The sequence below is a fragment of the Myxocyprinus asiaticus genome, chromosome 8 (assembly GCF_019703515.2).
Source record: "Myxocyprinus asiaticus isolate MX2 ecotype Aquarium Trade chromosome 8, UBuf_Myxa_2, whole genome shotgun sequence".
NCBI classification, from domain to species: domain Eukaryota; kingdom Metazoa; phylum Chordata; class Actinopteri; order Cypriniformes; family Catostomidae; genus Myxocyprinus; species Myxocyprinus asiaticus.
The window spans coordinates 12,700,673-12,717,759 of NC_059351.1; the positions used below are offsets into that span (position 1 = coordinate 12,700,673).

At 39.8% G+C, this 17,087-nt stretch overlaps 1 protein-coding gene across 1 annotated transcript in view; it reads left to right on the forward strand.

Annotated features, from left to right (window-relative positions):
• LOC127445557 (protein sidekick-1-like) overlaps positions 1-17,087 on the forward strand; it is a 317,499-nt gene that overhangs the window by 197,523 nt on the left and 102,889 nt on the right. Inside the window, exons 13-16 of the mRNA XM_051705711.1 lie at positions 3,467-3,583; positions 3,698-3,865; positions 4,498-4,600; positions 6,384-6,557. Coding sequence (XP_051561671.1) covers positions 3,467-3,583; positions 3,698-3,865; positions 4,498-4,600; positions 6,384-6,557 — 562 coding nt within the window. The remainder of the gene's footprint in view (positions 1-3,466; positions 3,584-3,697; positions 3,866-4,497; positions 4,601-6,383; positions 6,558-17,087) is intronic.

Consider the following 17,087-nt stretch of genomic DNA (forward strand, 5'->3'; position numbering starts at 1 on the left):
TATAAGCAACTTGGTTTGGTTTGGTTAAAATTTTGTATATTATTTAATTGAAAAAGCATGTTGAATTTACATGTATCAAATATGATACAATAGGGTTTTGAGGTATATCTCTCAATCACCATTACATTCCATTCATGCCCACTATAAAAAAAAAAATAATAATAAATAAATAAATAATAATATATAAAAAAAAAAAAAAAATATATATATATATATATATATATAAAAGCTTTGAAAAATCTGACATATACTTTTTATAAGATTTATTTAAAGTATGAACTAATATTTCTGTGTATTTTCACATATTCAGCCTGCTCTGTCATTATAAAGATCTCATTATTTTACATTACACTTTTATGATGTCATCTTACCATATACGTCTTGAGACCCAGCGAAAAAAAGGTTTACAATTTCCCTTTTTTTAAACGTCAGTATAGTGTTTGGTGCATAAAATACATATGATAAAAAATTTTATTGAAAAAAAAAATGTTTTTATTCATATTATATTTGATGTGCTGAATTGAACTGTGATACATTTCAATCCATATTTATAGACCAAGGAGAGGAAGTTGTCATGGCCAAACTCTCAAACATTTGGTATCTCTGAAAAGCCCAGGTAGTCCTCTGAAAATACCCCAAGATTTACCACTGTAGCATGTTTGGGCCAAGAAAAACTTAAATAACAAATGTCCTATACAAAAATGAATTGCTGGACCTCAAGAGGATAACGACCTTCAAAGCCTAATGTATCAAATATTTTTTTTTTTTTTTTTTTTAAACATACTTTTAAAGTACATTTATGTATACATTTATGTATTTTTGTACTTTTTGGAGCTTGATAGCTCTTGGCCACCATATACGTTCATTGTATGTAAAAGATCAGCCTAAATATTCTTTAAAAAAATTTATTTTGTGTTCCACAGAAGAAAAGAAAAAAATTAATTCAAACAGGTTTGGAACAAGATAAGGGTGATTAAAAGATTTTTTAATTTTCATTTTTGGCTGAACTGTACCTTCAAGTTAATGTGAAAAAAGATTCACAAATACAATCACGCATCTTAAAGTCTGTGATCTCGTTTTCGGTCTCTCTCTTTCTCTAAGGTTGTGAATTGATCAGGGAGTTCAGAGACCCCTCACTGATCTGTGTAATTAATCAGTGTCTGCTGTGAGATCAACCATTAACACACACACGCTCACACACCCTCACTCACCACTTAATCAACACATCCAGCTCTCCTCTCTCTTGCTTAGTCATCTTCATCTCTCTTTTGCTCTCTCAAGTTTGATTTCACACCATTTTTTCAAGTTTAAGGGTTTTACAATTAGGCAAATTCAACATATTGATGTAATTAATTAAGAAGGGAATAGTTTGAATAATGTAAATGAAAGTTATAATAGAGTTTGCTATTTAGAGCAGCAGTTTCCTTTGTCTTAATACTGCTTGTACGTATATACTGTACAGTGCCCCCCAAAAAGTATTTGGACAGTTAAGCCACACTTAAAAATATACGAATTTCATTTAATTAGATAACAAAATGTCAAACCAATTGGCATCTGCAAGCAAACAATACTAGAAATGATACCTTTTCTCAGATATAAATGTTCTATATTACTTTTTAAGAATTGGTCCCCAAGTATATTGTCAGTTCCCCTCAAGTTCACACAAGTGTCCTTGCATAGTAACTAAAGGTGTAGTTCAGTACATTAACTATGGACATGTTCCACTAACATTTGACAGCCAGTAATATATATATATATATATATATATATATATATATATATATATATATATATATATATATATATATATATATATATATTCACACACACAGGGTTGGGGAGTAACGGAATAAATGTAACGGGATTACGTATTTAAAATACAAAATATAAGTAACTGTATTCCACTACAGTTACAATTGAAATCATTGGTAATTAGAATACAGTTACATTCAAAAAGTATTTTGATTACCGAAGAGATTACTTTGCATTTTATTGTCATTTGTTTCATTTAATATTTAGTCCTTTCAGATGGAAAACATTTATACATATAAATGATGTGATCCAAAGTGCATTTGAACAGCGGTGAAACACTTTCTTATGATGTGTTACATTCATACGAGCAGACAGAGAAGTACGTTTGAAGTAAGTTTGGAGCAGAAGAAATAAAAATAATCCTTGTGTAAATTGTCAGCTTTACGCTAAGCTACAATGCTATTTCTAACCATTTTACATGCACATGTTACCAGCCACGATCATATTTTTTTATCAAGAAAATTCACATTAGATCATAATTTCTTTTTTCTAGTAAGACCTTTGATATTAGGGCAAAAATCATATTCTTGATAATAATTTTTGTATCGTTTTCCTGTAAAAATATCTAAAAATCCTTAAAATAAGATCAATTTGATTTATCTTGTTTTAGAAACAACACTGCATAAGATATTTAAGTTTTTCAGAGAATGTATTTTTAACATGTGTATTTTGTCTTACTGTACTGGCAGAATTTTTATAGTCAAAAAAGTGAAAAAATCTACCAGTGCTGAAGAAGTAATCCAAAGTATTTAGAATACGTTACTGACCTTGAGTAATCTAACGAAATACATTACAAATTACATTTTACAGCATGTATTCTGTAATCTGTAGTGGAATCCATTTAAAAAATAACCCTCCCAACCCTGCATATATATATATATATATATATATATATATATATATATATATATATGGTTGTAACAAGGTTAAAATGGGAAAGGAGGAAGCGGGAACCGGCTGAACGAATAATATTGTCAAAAATAATATTTAATGAAACAAAAAGACACACAACACAAACGCACACATGGCAGCTGCGTGTGGCTCTCTCTCTCGAACTGCCACATCTCGCTGCACCTATCCCTCCTCCTCGTCACAATGGTGAAAAGTGAATGGGGCCAATCCATAAATGTTAAAATGCTCAGTGTTTCAAAAGTCTAGCCACAAGACGTAAACAATATCTGTGGTAACATGATTTTAGTGTGATAAAATCACTTACTAACCTTTTCTGTGTAAAGTTATAGCTAATTTGACAACTTTGTTGCCATGACAACAAACCCTGAATGTCAACAAACCCTAAAATGACTGTAAAAATGACAACTTAAACAACTTTACATTTCTGCCTTTAAACCCTCAAAAATGTAGCCACATTCACTTTCATTGTAAGTGTCTCACTGTAACCTCCATTTTTGCTTTTTTTAAAGAAAAGGATGGACGAGTCGAAATAAATTTTTGTGGTAATCAACATTATGCCACAGATGCTGTCAATTGAGCTTAACTTGTATTGAAACCTGGATACTCTTTTAACCCCCAAAATCTCATTGAATATCCTGTTTCACTTTGAAATGGAAGTAAAATGGGTCGTGAATGCCAGTTCATGTTGTATGTTACTTATCGTTTTCAGTTTTCTGATTTAATTGTTTGCGTTCCATTGTAGGCGTGTCACCATCCTTCACCACTCCTCCTTCTGACATCACAGTTACTGATGGAACGTCCGCTGTCTTTAGCTGTGAAACATCTGGTGCCCCCAAACCTGCCATTGTTTGGAGGAAAGGTACATAAGATACACATTCATATGAACATTATTTTCAAATATAAACATTTGATTTGAAGTTCTTTCTCACATTGAGACAAGCATAAAACTGACTCAATCATCTGGATTTCACAGGTTCTCAGGTGTTAGCGAGCGGATCAGTTCAGATGCCTCGTTTCACTCTACTGGAATCCGGAGGCTTACAGATTCTGCCCATAATGCTGAGTGATGCAGGGAACTTTACATGTTCAGCTTCTAACTCTGGGGGATTGGTCAATGCCACTGCAGCCCTGACAGTCTTGAGTATGGAGGCATAATGTTTTGAATATTTTATCCTTAATGACTTAAACATTGAAATACAAATAAATAAATTCAACAACATGCTTAAAATTCAGCGTGAACACTGTTGAAACTAGTGACAGGAGTACAGGCATCTCAAAACATGCCTTTTATCAGCAGGCATTGTTTGCTTAATAACTGCATTCATTAGCCTGGCTGATTATAAAGTGGAGGAGAGAACAATATTAATGAATTTATGTCATCTTTTAAACCCAAGGCCTGCGTTTATCTAATTTCAACTTGCTGTGCATGCTTAATATTAAAGTAGGTTTACAATACACATTTTTGACATCTAGCCTAAATAATGAAAAAAAAACAAAATCAAAAAAAATAAAACACACTTACCCTGTCCATAGGTTTGACTGGAGCATTTTGGTGCTTCAATACGGGACATGATGCCTTCAATATTTCTGTATGTTTTGAGTTATGGGGACGTTTGAATCTTAGAAATGTCATGCTTTGTAAATGTTATTTTGTTTGTTAATAAAGTTGTCTGTGAGAATTACTTAATATTGTAATAAAGAACTGTGCATAATGATGCTGGTAATGATTAAACTGTGCTGTGATTTTGTCCTAAACTTCATTTTATTAATCAGGTCGAACCTTCATTTCAACACCCCCTGAGGACCAGCGTGTCATCAAGGGCACGACTGCTGTGTTGAACTGTGCTGCAACTCAAGACCCCAGAGTCACCGTCAGGTCAGAACTTCAGCTGAGCATTTCTTTCTTTTTTTGTTATTTAAACATGCATGAACTAAATGAAATGGTCTTTATTTGCTCTGTTTTATATGTGTGTAATGAATTTGGCTAATTTATTTTTTTTTTTTTTAAAACCCCTAATGAGTATTAAATGCAATCTGGTCTCATAGTGAAAACGTGACTTTATATACATTTTTGTAAAACTTGTTATACGTGTCTCCAGGTACAATTCCCTGCAGCTCCCAGGTTAAAAGAACACTAGAGGTGCTACAACAACTGTGTGTTCTATTCACTTTCACTCAAATCATGACTTTAATGGCTGATTATGACTTTATAAATACTTATTTTTCTCTCTATTACTCAGACCCTGCCATTTTATAATATCATCACACATTTACTCTAAAGCATCTTAGTAGCTCACCTGATAAAGTGTTGGACTGCAGTTCAAGTCCAGCCACAAACTCAAGCTGACATATGACATGACGGATTCATAGAAGCAGCACGAAATGATGTGGTTGCTTCAGAATAAGTGCTTTTTCATTTCACTTCTGCATTTTAAAACACTAATGGTTAGGTTTAGGCGTTGATTTGGTCTCATTTATATTTTAAAACACTGATGGTTAGGTTCAGGCAAAAGCTTTAGGCTAGGGAGGTATGTTTTAAAAACAGCCATATAAAATTCACCTTAAAACCTCGTCTGAATACGACACCATTTTACTCGCTTTTGGCGCCCCCAACTGGACATTCCACTGGAAAACTGCAACCAAACGTGTTATACAGCACGTCAGTTTTGAATTGCAAAAATGTTGTTATGTTCACGTAAATTTCACGAGATCAGGCTGATGAAATGCTATAGACTTACAGTACATTGAAGGAGGGACCCGAGGCATATCTAGGGACCAGGATATCATAGAGACTCATATGAACAATTTTAGAGTACAAATGTTTCCTTTAAGGTGGATAAAATATTTAAATAATACAGTTAATACATAGTTTGATTTGCATTTATATTAAATGACTGTATTTTTATCCGTCCCATCTGGATTTAATTTGAAAATAAATTTGCCATTAAACAGGTCCATCTCAAACACATTTTTAGAGGAATCATAAAGATCTCTAAAGATGTACATGTGTAAAAAAGTTTACATTTAGATGCTGCCAAAATACTGATATTGTACCTTTTGGTATATGTCCACTCCAAACATTCAACAATGTACACAATGTGTACAATTTACATACAAATACTATACCTAAGCAAATGAGATCACCCTGAAAAATTTGATATTTAATTTAAAATAGGTCATTTTGGATGAAACGCATTTATTTAAATGTTTAATTATTTAATGTGGTTAAAGACAGTTGATTTTATCCTGTTTTATGATATGCACAAAAAATATTTAAGCCTAAATTTAAGATTTTCGCATTTCCATTTCATAACAAAATTCCATCAAATTGAATTGTGTAATGTTTAACTAAATTAAAATAATTACACTTAAAATACTTATATTATTTATTTTATTAAATATTGCTCAAATTTTATTTAATGGAATCTTGTTATGAAATTGAAATGTGTAAATCTTAAAATTTTGAGCATTTAATATTTTTTAGTCTTTACCCATCATCATTACTGTAGGTCATTAAGTAGTACACAAGGAAGGAAAGCTGTCATATGGATCGATCTTTGTAGTTCTATTTCAGGATGCCGTGTATTTTTTTGCAGGTCTTTGGAGTGTGATATTTTTGGTGGAATATGAGGCATCATAAAGAGTCTTATTCTTTTCAGATATTCATGGAAGAGAGGAACCCGGCCACTGAGCCTGTCGACTGGTGGGCGAGTGTCGATGAAGGAAGGTTCGCTCCACATCAGCCAGACATGGTCGGGAGACATTGGAGACTACACCTGCAGGGTCATTTCGCCAGCTGGAAATGACTCGAAAACCGCCCGCCTGGAAGTTATGTAAGCAGGAATAGACACATACACATAGAGTCCAGAATTAAAAGGATAGTTCACCCAAAAATTTAAATTATGTCATCATTTACTTGCCCCCTAATGATGTTCCAAACCCATATGACTTGCTTTCTTCCATGGAACACACATTATAAAATAACCTGGCCACTCTTCTCCTTTTAATGAAAGTGAATGGTGACTGGAGCTATTATGCCAAAGAAAGCCTCATAAAAGTATCACATATCACATATAAGTGCATATTCCAAGTCTTCTGAAGATATACAATAGCTTTGTTTGAGGAGCAGACCCAACTTTTAGTGAAATCTGCACTTTGACTGAGAGATGAAGACTGATCAACTTGTATCTGTAAAAGCAGGTGCAAATTTATTTTGTCATTTAAAAAAAAAATCATGCCAAATACATTTTTATGGCTGGTAAGAAATATTAAAAGCATCTATTCTTCTCAATTCACTTGCAGTCGGCAGATATGGCAAAAGGTAACATTTGGACCTTACATACACAAAGATACATGCACCTGTACCAGTATGCACACTCAAAACAAAACATTCAGCATCGACTACGCTTGTACACACGGACTCGGTGCAAAAGTGTCTTTTTGGAGTGCTGTTGTAGGAGGAAGATGCTTGGATCCCTTTAGCAACTCTGGAGCCAAGAGAGCTATCCAAAAATGGGCTGTAGTGATAGGACAGAGGATGGAGCAGCTGTGCAAGTGTGTGTGTGTGGAGAGATCAAGATTCAGTGAGAGTAGAATAAAGTCTAATTTATACTTATTGGGTGAACAGGCTTCGCTTAGCTTGCCAACAAATGATGACGAAATCTACCAGTTTATGTTCTACCAGTGTGTTTGTTTGGTGAGATTTCTCATGTTCACGCACATCTCTGAAACTCTTGATCTAGGAGAACTCGGCTGGTCGAAGAGCGTTGATGATTGGTTAAAACTAATCGTGGGTGTGGTTTGAACGTGACGTTTTTTTATATACAATCGCACGTGCCAGCTGAGGAGTTGTTACCTAGGTTAATGTCAATAAAATGGATAACTTTGAAGCCCGTCTCTCAGAGATTGTGTGGAAGTATACTTTTTTACATGATTTGCAACACAAACTCTACAAAGACAGAGCGGCCACGACAGATGAGTGGAGAGAGTGTGGCAGATTTCTGCCTTCCCTATGAAAGACGAAGCAGGAGCCAGGTGAACAGTTCACGGAAGACTTATACTAGATACATTTTCACTTGGACACAACATAAAACTGCTTTTCAGGACACACTCGCTGTGTGTCGCTCACACTGTTGGCCTTCCCGGCCCAACGCAGAATGCACACGTTCGTCTGCTGCGTACATCTCTCTCTCTCTCCCGAATTGGTGTCTCCGGCTTCTCTTTATCCCTCTCCCGGCTGATTGGGGTAATTCAGCACCAGGCGTCCATCCTTATGGCCCGGCCACACATCACATACCCTCATCGACCCCATCGATTCAGGCCGGGGAGCCATCCGGAGGGGAGATGTAGCCCTTCTGGCCATCCCGCTGCTGGATGGTTTTCCCCGCCTCCTGTGAACATGAGCAGGATGAGGGGAGAGAGAGAGAGAGAGAGAGAGAGAGAGAAGGAAAAAACAGGCCGGTCCCCGATCACGCCGCCAGTCGGTCCTTAGCCAGCTGCAAAGCGGTCCTCAACAATGCCGGGCGATGACACTGGACCCCTCAGCTGTCCCTTTTGGCTGCTGGCTGATGCACTGCTCCAGCGGCACCAGATCTAGCACTCCCTCGGTGTTGTGATCCTCTGTTAGCAGCGAGGGCTCTCTGACGGCCAACTCTGTGGTTTCGGCACCAGTGTGGCAAGGTTCTTATACTCTCTCAAGGGAGGAAACGGGGGCCAGGTGAACAGTTCTCGTAATTCTTTATTTTTACAATGCTTTTCAGCCCACGCAAAAATGCACACACACACAAGTTCAGGCCTGGCTCTCTCTCTCCCTCCGGTGGTCTGGATTGCCCTTTAAATCCCTCTCTGCTCTCACTGCAAACACAAAACTGCTGTTAGAGGTGATTTCCCACAGGTGTCAGTCCTCACCGCACTCACTCTCTCTGCCTCGCTTTCCACAGACATCGCTCGGCCATGGCCCAATCACCACAGGGAGACAGGTTTATACTTTGGAAGAAGCCAGACTTTTTTCTCTTGGGCGAACAAACGCACCCTCGGCGAACGAACCTGGCATTTATACTTAAGCGTAGCGTCGTTTTAAATTTAGGGTGATGTCATGGTGTTTAACGTACTGTTCTAGCCACAAGTAAAGCAAACAGTGCAGGTTTATCTCTCCGTGGACTGCCGCTTTTAGTACTGTGTTGCTTCTTTGCTTTATTAAACTTATCACAGCCCACATTTAAAAACGCCAATCTCTCTCTACTTAATTGTCGTGGCAATTGTAGAGTTTGTGTTGCAAATCGTGTAAAAAAGTATACTTCCGCACAATCTCTAAGAGACAGACTTCAAAGTTATCCATTTTAATGACAGTAACCAAGGTAACAACTCCTCAGCTGGCATGCACGATTGTAAATAAAAATGTCACCTCCAAACCACACCTACAATTCGTTTTAACCAATCATCAACATTCTTTGACCAGCCAAGTTCTCCTAGATCAAGAATTTCAGAGATGTGCGCGAACATGTGAAATCTCACCAAACGAACACATTGGCCGAACATAAACGTCACTGCATTTCGGCATTATTTGTAGGTGAACTTAGCGAAGTCTGTTCGCCCCGTAAGTATAAATTAGCCTCAAGTATAAACACAGGCTTTGTTCACCGAGGGTGCATTTGTTCGCCCAAGAGAAAAAAGTTTGGCTTCTTCCAAAGTATAAATCAGGCTTAAGATAGGCCTGATGCCCAAGGCTAAGATCATCTTCTTTGACGACTAGCCAAGTTTCTAGACTTCTGTGGCATCAGTAACTAATTAAACACACACACACACACACACACACACACTCATACATACACTTAGATATTAATTATTTCGAGACGGCTGAGTGTTGGGCTCCCACATATTGTCAAATGCATGGATGCTGAAGAAATCTCAGTGATCTTTGAAGTAGATGAGAGATAAAGAGGAACACAGATGATGGACATGATGTACTGTAGGTCTTGTTTAATTGGATGCATTTTAAACTAGATTTGCGTTTCCAAAAGAAAACACCAGAGCTTGCAAGGCAACACAAGAATAGTGTTAAAGTTTTAGGACAGTTTAGGTTTTACCCTGATGAAGTAAACATCAGCCTGGTCTGATGGCTGGTTTTTGAGGGGTTTGGGCATTTTTCAGCACAGGCTGGGAGACCAGCTTAAACTAGCTAAGACTAGCATCTTACTGGATGCCTTGTAAGTTGAGAAATATTATAATTCATACATATCATAACATTAATAACAATAAATTTTATGTTCTGCAAATGTAGTTATAATGAACAAATTCCCAAATCCTCCAAGTACAGCTCCCTGTGAACAAGGTGCTTGCTGTGTGGATCTACATTTCTTCTAATTTAATTCCTTTAGCAGTAGGCTACTTACAGAGAACAAACCAATATTCAGTGTAAATATGGTGTAATTTGTAAAGCGAAAAAGTTGTTTTTTAGGCTAAACTTTAGAAAGACTCCTAGTAACTGACAGTTAAATTATGAGATATAAACAGAAAATATATGCAATTTGAATAATAATAACAATACTTTTGACAGTGGCATTAAAATAACAGAGCACTCCTCCAAGAATTTTTTATAGAAGGCAGTACTTCACATGCTAATATGATTCAATTAATCTCATGTAGTTGACAGGTTATATATTATGTATACAGTATATTACACATTATTGTACATGTGAGTTCACGGACTTGCAAATTAATATCATGCAGTAGACAAGTAATATGTATTTATAAATGGAGTGTCTATTTACACTAAGTGCAAATGGCCCATCTTGTTGGCAAAGGCTATTTACACTAGCTCCGCTCACCATTGCTGAGACCAAGCTCAAGACAACCACGACAAAATTCTTAGGGGTCAAATGCTGGTCAAATGAAGGCGGGCATATTTGAATTTTTCATGATGGGGCAGAGACATTGAACTGGTTAACGTGTTAGACGTTTAGTGGGTTAAGAGAACGGAGAACGGAGTGACTATTTGTACTCCAGTAGTCTGATGGAAACACACGAGTTTATGACAAATTGTGTCCCCACATGTCACTTTAGTAGCTCAGAGTTTTACAATGGTGTGAAAATGCTTTGTCATGCTGACAATCTGGGATCGAACTTCACAAAACAACTTCACGTGCTGCTTCCCCGCAGACATGCCGAACACACACACACAGCTTCATTCATCTCTCTCTCTCTCTCTCTCTCTCTGTCTGCTGCTGTCTCCTCTCTTTAAATACTCCTGCCCCTCACTGGAATGCGAAACCGGTGTGGCACACAGGTGAAACTCATTCACCACTTATCTTCCCGGCCTCGCTCTGCCCAGACGCCGCTTTGCCCCGCCCTGCTCGCCACATACCCCCATCGCCAAACTCAGACCAGTGAATTCTCCGAGCTGTAACCTACTCCCCCCCCACCCCCACCCCCCGCCTCCCCCCGCCATTTCGAGAGAATGAATGTCGGCGCGTCAGGATGGTCTCCGGGTCTGATCCGCACGTGCCTGGGAGTGGGAACATAATGAGGGGGGAGGGGAGAGAATAGAGAGAGGAAAGCAAGAGAGGAGAGAGGGAGATGGGCTTGCTGGCCCTGGACACGCTGTTGACTGGTCCTCAGCCACTCCTCCGCCCCCTGACGGATGACAGCCGCTCCTCCATCCCCTGGCAGACGGCAGTGGTTCCTCTGGCGGATGGCAGCGAGTCGTCCATCCCCTGGCGGACGACAATGGCTCCTCCGCTTCCTGGCGGACAGCAGCAGCGAGGACTCCATGACAGCGCATCCCTCCTCCTTCCCTGCCCCACTCGCCACAATAGCCTTTGCCATTTATATATGTATGGAATATTGTATTTTTTAGGCTTTTCTGACAGAGGGACAAACTCAGATACATACTTTCAACACAAACAGAGTTTTCAAAGGACATAATTGTATTATATATATAAAAATGTTAATAGGAAAAAGTAATATAAAAAATAAAATGGCTGAATCAGTGTCAAATCTTGATGTAATTAAATACCGAATTAATGCTAACATACTGTATGAAATCTAGGTTACAAATTGAGTTCAAAGTGCAAAGAGACCCAATTAAACCTTTGGCAAATTACATATGGTTCCATATGTTTCTAAATCCAATACAGTTGATTACCTTATATCATGTAAATAGGATGTTGGTGGTATACTTGGATTGACATGTTCCCATTCTTGGACCTCACATGAGATTCAAACTAGCTCAGCTTTGATTACCATATGATATTTGGCATCAGCACTCATTCAACTGCTCCCTGTTCAACCAGAAGGCTTTCAATACACTGTGTGTGTGATAGTGTGAATTGCTTTGTTACAATCTACAGTATATCAGAATGATCTATAGTCAGAGATAGCCACAAAGGCAGCTTCATATAGAAGTTTTGGTAACACTTTACAAAAAAGTGGCATTTGTTAACATTAGTTAATGCATTAGGTATCATTAACTAAAAATGAACAGTATATTTTTTACAGCATTTATTAAGCTTTGTTACTGTTAGCTAATAAAATTCCAATTGTTCATTGTTAGTTAATGTTAGTTCTTATTGCATTAACTAATGTTAACAAATACAACATTAGATTTAAAAAATGTATTAGTTAATGTTGTAATTAACATTAACAAACATTAATAAATGCTGTAATATTGTTGTTCATTGTTAGTTCATGTTAACTAATGCTGTTAACTAATGTGAACAAATGGCACTTTATTGTAAAGTGTTACCGAAGTTTCTTTACACATCACTATCGTCACTGATCATTACATATTTTTTATGTTTTGTATATTATACTCTTCGTGTATATTTTAATAAAATACTATATAAAAGCAAAATGTTCACTCTACTCTTTTCAATACAATGAAAGCAGACAGTGACCTGGGGCTGTCAGGCTTCACAAGTCATCCATAGGACTTGTGCACTATATTTCAGTCTGTTTCTCACACTATTTAATGGTTTCATAACCATGGTGTTTATGGAGCACGACACTGTAAATCACAGTTCCCTATCTGTCACTCACTCGACGTTGTGTCGATGTAGTGACACTAGGGGTCACTCTTGGGAGCCTGAGACAACTCTGGTCTTTGATAAAAGGCCAATGAAAATTGGCGAGTGGTATTTGCATACCACTCCCCCGGACATACGGGTATAAAAGGAGCTGGTATGCAACCACTCATTCAGATTTTCTCTTCGGAGCCGAACGGTCACGCTCACTGAGCTGAATAGTACTGTTTATTCACCTCTGCTGGATCTGACGGCGCATTTCAGCGGCTTCTCCCCCTTCTGCTCTGGTGCACTGCAGAGAATGCCCCTGAGCGCTTCAGCAGAAATAAAAGAGTATATTTCTCTAAAAGAGTATATTTCTCTAAAAGAGCGGCACATACGGAACGTCTTTTTAAAGACGCATCTTTCTCCGATTGTGCGTTATTCCTGGTTGCCCCACATGCTGCAGCTGGCCCCCTGGCATGCGCAAATATGTGTTTCCCCCAGTGAGCCTGCTTGCACAGACCCTGTGCAAGGTCAGGGTGGACGAGGAGCAGGTCGTCCCGGTAGCACCCTACTGGCCCACCCAGATATAGTGCTCGGACCTCACGCTTCTCGTGACAGCTCCCCCCTGGCGAATTCCCCTGAGGAAGCACCTTCTTTCTCAGGGACGGGGCACCATCTGGCACCCGCGCCCAGACCTCTGGAATCTCCATGTCTGGCCCCTGGACGGGACGCGGAAGACCTAAGCAGTTTAGCACCTGCGGTGGTAGACACGATCACTCAGGCTAGGGCCCCCTCTACGAGGTGCCTGTATGCCTTTAAGTGGCGTCTGTTCGCTAAGTGGTGTTCTTCCCATCGGGAACACCCCCAGAGATGCGCAGTCAGATCAGTGCTTTCCTTCCTGCAGGAGAGGTTGGAAGGGAGGCTGTCCCCTTCCACCTTGAAGGTGTACGTTGCCGCCATAGCAGCACACCATGACGCAGTCGATGGTAAGTCCTTAGGGAAGCATGACCTGATCATCAGGTTCCTAAGAGGCGCCAAGAGGCTGAATCCCTCCAGACTGCACCGTGTTCCCTCATCGGACATCTCTGTAGTTCTTCAGGGTCTACAGAGAGCCCCCTTTGAGCCTTTGCAGTCATCCAAGCTTAAGGCACTCTCCTTGAAGACTGCCCTCCTGACTGCGCTCACTTCTATCAAGAGGGTAGGTGACCTGCAAGCGTTCTCTGTCAGTGAAACGTGCCTGGAGTTCAGTCCAGGTTACTCTCACGTGATCCTGAGACCCTGACCGAGCTATGTGCCCAAGGTTCCCACCACCCCTTTAGGGACCAGGTGGTGAACCTGCAAGCGCTGCCCCAGGAGGAGGCAGACCCAGCCCTGTCGTCGCTGTGTCCGGTGCGCGCTTTACGCATCTATTTGGATCGCAATCAGAGCTTTAGAATCTCTGAGCAGCTCTTTGTCTGCTTTGGTGCACAGCGGAAAGGAAGCGCTGTCTCCAAGCAGAGGATCGCCCACTGGCTCATTGACGCCATAACTATGGCATATGTCGCCTAGGACATGCCGCCCCTGGTAGGGCTACAAGCCCATTCTACCACGGGTGTAGCGGCTCCCTGGGCCCTGGCCAGGGGTGCCTCTCTAACAGACATTTGCAGAGCAGCGGGCTGGGCAAAACCCAACACCTGTGCAAGGGTCTACAACCTCCGGGTGGAACCGGTTTCTTCCCAGGTAGTGGCATGCAACACAAGCAGATAAGCCCGGGATAGCTGGCCGGGTGTATCGCTTGCACATAGCGCTTTCCACCTCCCTTGGAGCTGAAGATGTGCGCCATTAATTCCCAGTAGTGTTCACAAACTTTGTTCCCTGGTTGACTTCCTCCGAGCCCTGTGGCAGTCGAGTTTTCGGAGAGACTTGCTGCCGGCCCAGTACACGCGCTAACTAAGAGCCCTGTTCTGGGGTAGGTGCTCCGCATGTGGCGGTTCCCTGTAAGGCTAACCCCATGCAATTTATATATCTTCTGCTAATTCGTTTCCCTGTTGGCAAACTGCATCTTCCTTGGGCAGAGCCCCTCTGCCCCAGTCTCCATGTTTGTAGTAACTCCTCCCCCATTGGGCAGGATCTACCTTGAAGACTCCCCACATGGTTGGAAAGACCATATGATGTATTTTTCCACTTAAATATCCCCCGCCCCTCTCTTTGGGCGAGGTGTGGTCTCTGCGGTGTCTTCCTCTTGGGAGGGACACCCCCCGACTAGACCTGGCGGCCCAGTCAGATAATCCCCCTTCTTTTTTAGGGAGTGGAAAAAAAGAAGGGGAAAAGAGGCCACGACTGGGTTAAGCCTGTCTCTATCTTTTGGGTAGTCGACTTGTCCCCAAAAAGGGCCGTTCGACACTCATAAATATGTTGGGGGAGGTTACGTGTCGACCTGGTGTGCTGGCTATGAGGCACACAGTAGTCTGCCCACCACACACTGCCAGTTCACGTAACACAGTTCAGCCAATTGTGGCGTTTCGTATAGGGACCCCTAGTGTCACTACATCAACACAACATCGAGTGAGTGACAGATAGGGAATGTCATGGTTACTTGTGTAACCTCCGTTCCCTGATGGAAGGAATGAGACGTTGTGTCCCTCCTGCCACAACGCTGAACTACCCGCTGAAATGGCCGGACCATATATCAGCTCCTCAGCATAAAACCTGAATGAGTGGTTGCATACCAGCTCCTTTTATACCCGTATGTCCGGGGGAGTGGCATGCAAATACCACTTGCCAATTTTCATTGGCCATTTATCAAAGACCAGAGGTGTCTCGGGCTCCCAAGAGTGACCCCTAGTGTCACTACATCGACACAACGTCTCGTTCCCTCCATCAGGGAACGGAGGTTACACAAGTAACCATGACGTTTAATTTCATTTTATGGAAAACAGTTGATCAAATATTTTTCTAAATTTCTCTGCTTGTGTTCCTTAAAAGAAAGAAAGTCATGCAAGTATGGAACAACATGACAGTAAGTAAGTGATGACACACTGAAAATAAGTAAATCTTAACAGTATAAAATTAAGTAAAATCTACTTCATGACATAATATTGATTAAAGAGATTAAGCTTAAACATTTTAGTAAATACAGTAACTTTTACTTGCAAATATGATGTACATGGTACTTAAATGAACTATTAGAATAATATCACATTTTGAAATTTCCTTACAAACACATGTGTTATCATGTACTACATAACATACGGATGCCTCCCACTGACTTTTTTTTTTTTTTTTTTTTTTTGCATCACTGGCGAATGAAACAAGATATAGAGTTGGTGCACAAAACACCATGACGGTGACAATCAACAGATAATTATTTTGATCATGAATGTCATTTTGAGTAGAAAATGAACTATACACCCTGTCTACAGTAGACGCAAGTGATGTCTCGTCACGACGCATCAGCTTGAGGCTGACTACACTGGACGCTTCGAAACAAACGTTCTAAACTATTTATTTGTCTTGTTAGCAGTAGCACCAGTGCGTTCAGCAAAACATGGTTGTTTACTGTTGGCACAAAGCAACTTACACATCCAGTGTAGACAGTATCATTGATTATACTGGGAGTGATTTGCTTTTGTTGCGTCATACCACGCCACTCGTGTCTGGAATAGAAAGGGTGTAAGACTGCACAAAACAAGAAGTTACCAAATGTAAAAAGAAATTAGCTCAGTTGATCGCCTTCTGCCTATGTTCTCTGGTTTTACAAAAGCTGTGCTAATAAGACTGTTTACTTGCCTGAATACTCACCTCATGGTACTTACCTGTTTCCTTTGTGTTCTGTTCAATAACCTCCCATTCCTGTGTTGGTGTGTCATTACAGTAGAAAGTACTTCATCTTTTTTGTTATATTACTTCACCTCAAAATCATTTTTCTTCAGTGCAGAATTGTCAGTTTCGGTAAACTGTTTCTTAAAAGTTATATTTTCATTATTGAATGTAATGCCTGTTTAAATTTTGTTGTTAAAAAAGGTTAACAGAAGGACAGCTTTTCTTATTGTTTTACATGACACTTAAAAATGTTTTAGCTCAAACACAAGGATTGCATATTGAACAGTTACATATTGAAACTGGTAACTCAAAAACACTTCCACATACTTTTTGTCAAAGAATCATTTTGTAACCAAGAAGCTTTAGAAGGTGCTAAGGACCGTTTTGAGATACCAAATACTCCTTGGAGCTATAAAGAACCCTCCAAAGGATTTTAGAGGGATACTGCTTCTATCTACCAATCATTTGTCATCCACAAAACCCCTAAAGCACCGTTTTAAGAGTGCACACTGCAACAAAGTCACATGTCTACAAAGCAACTCCACATGAATGTGATCA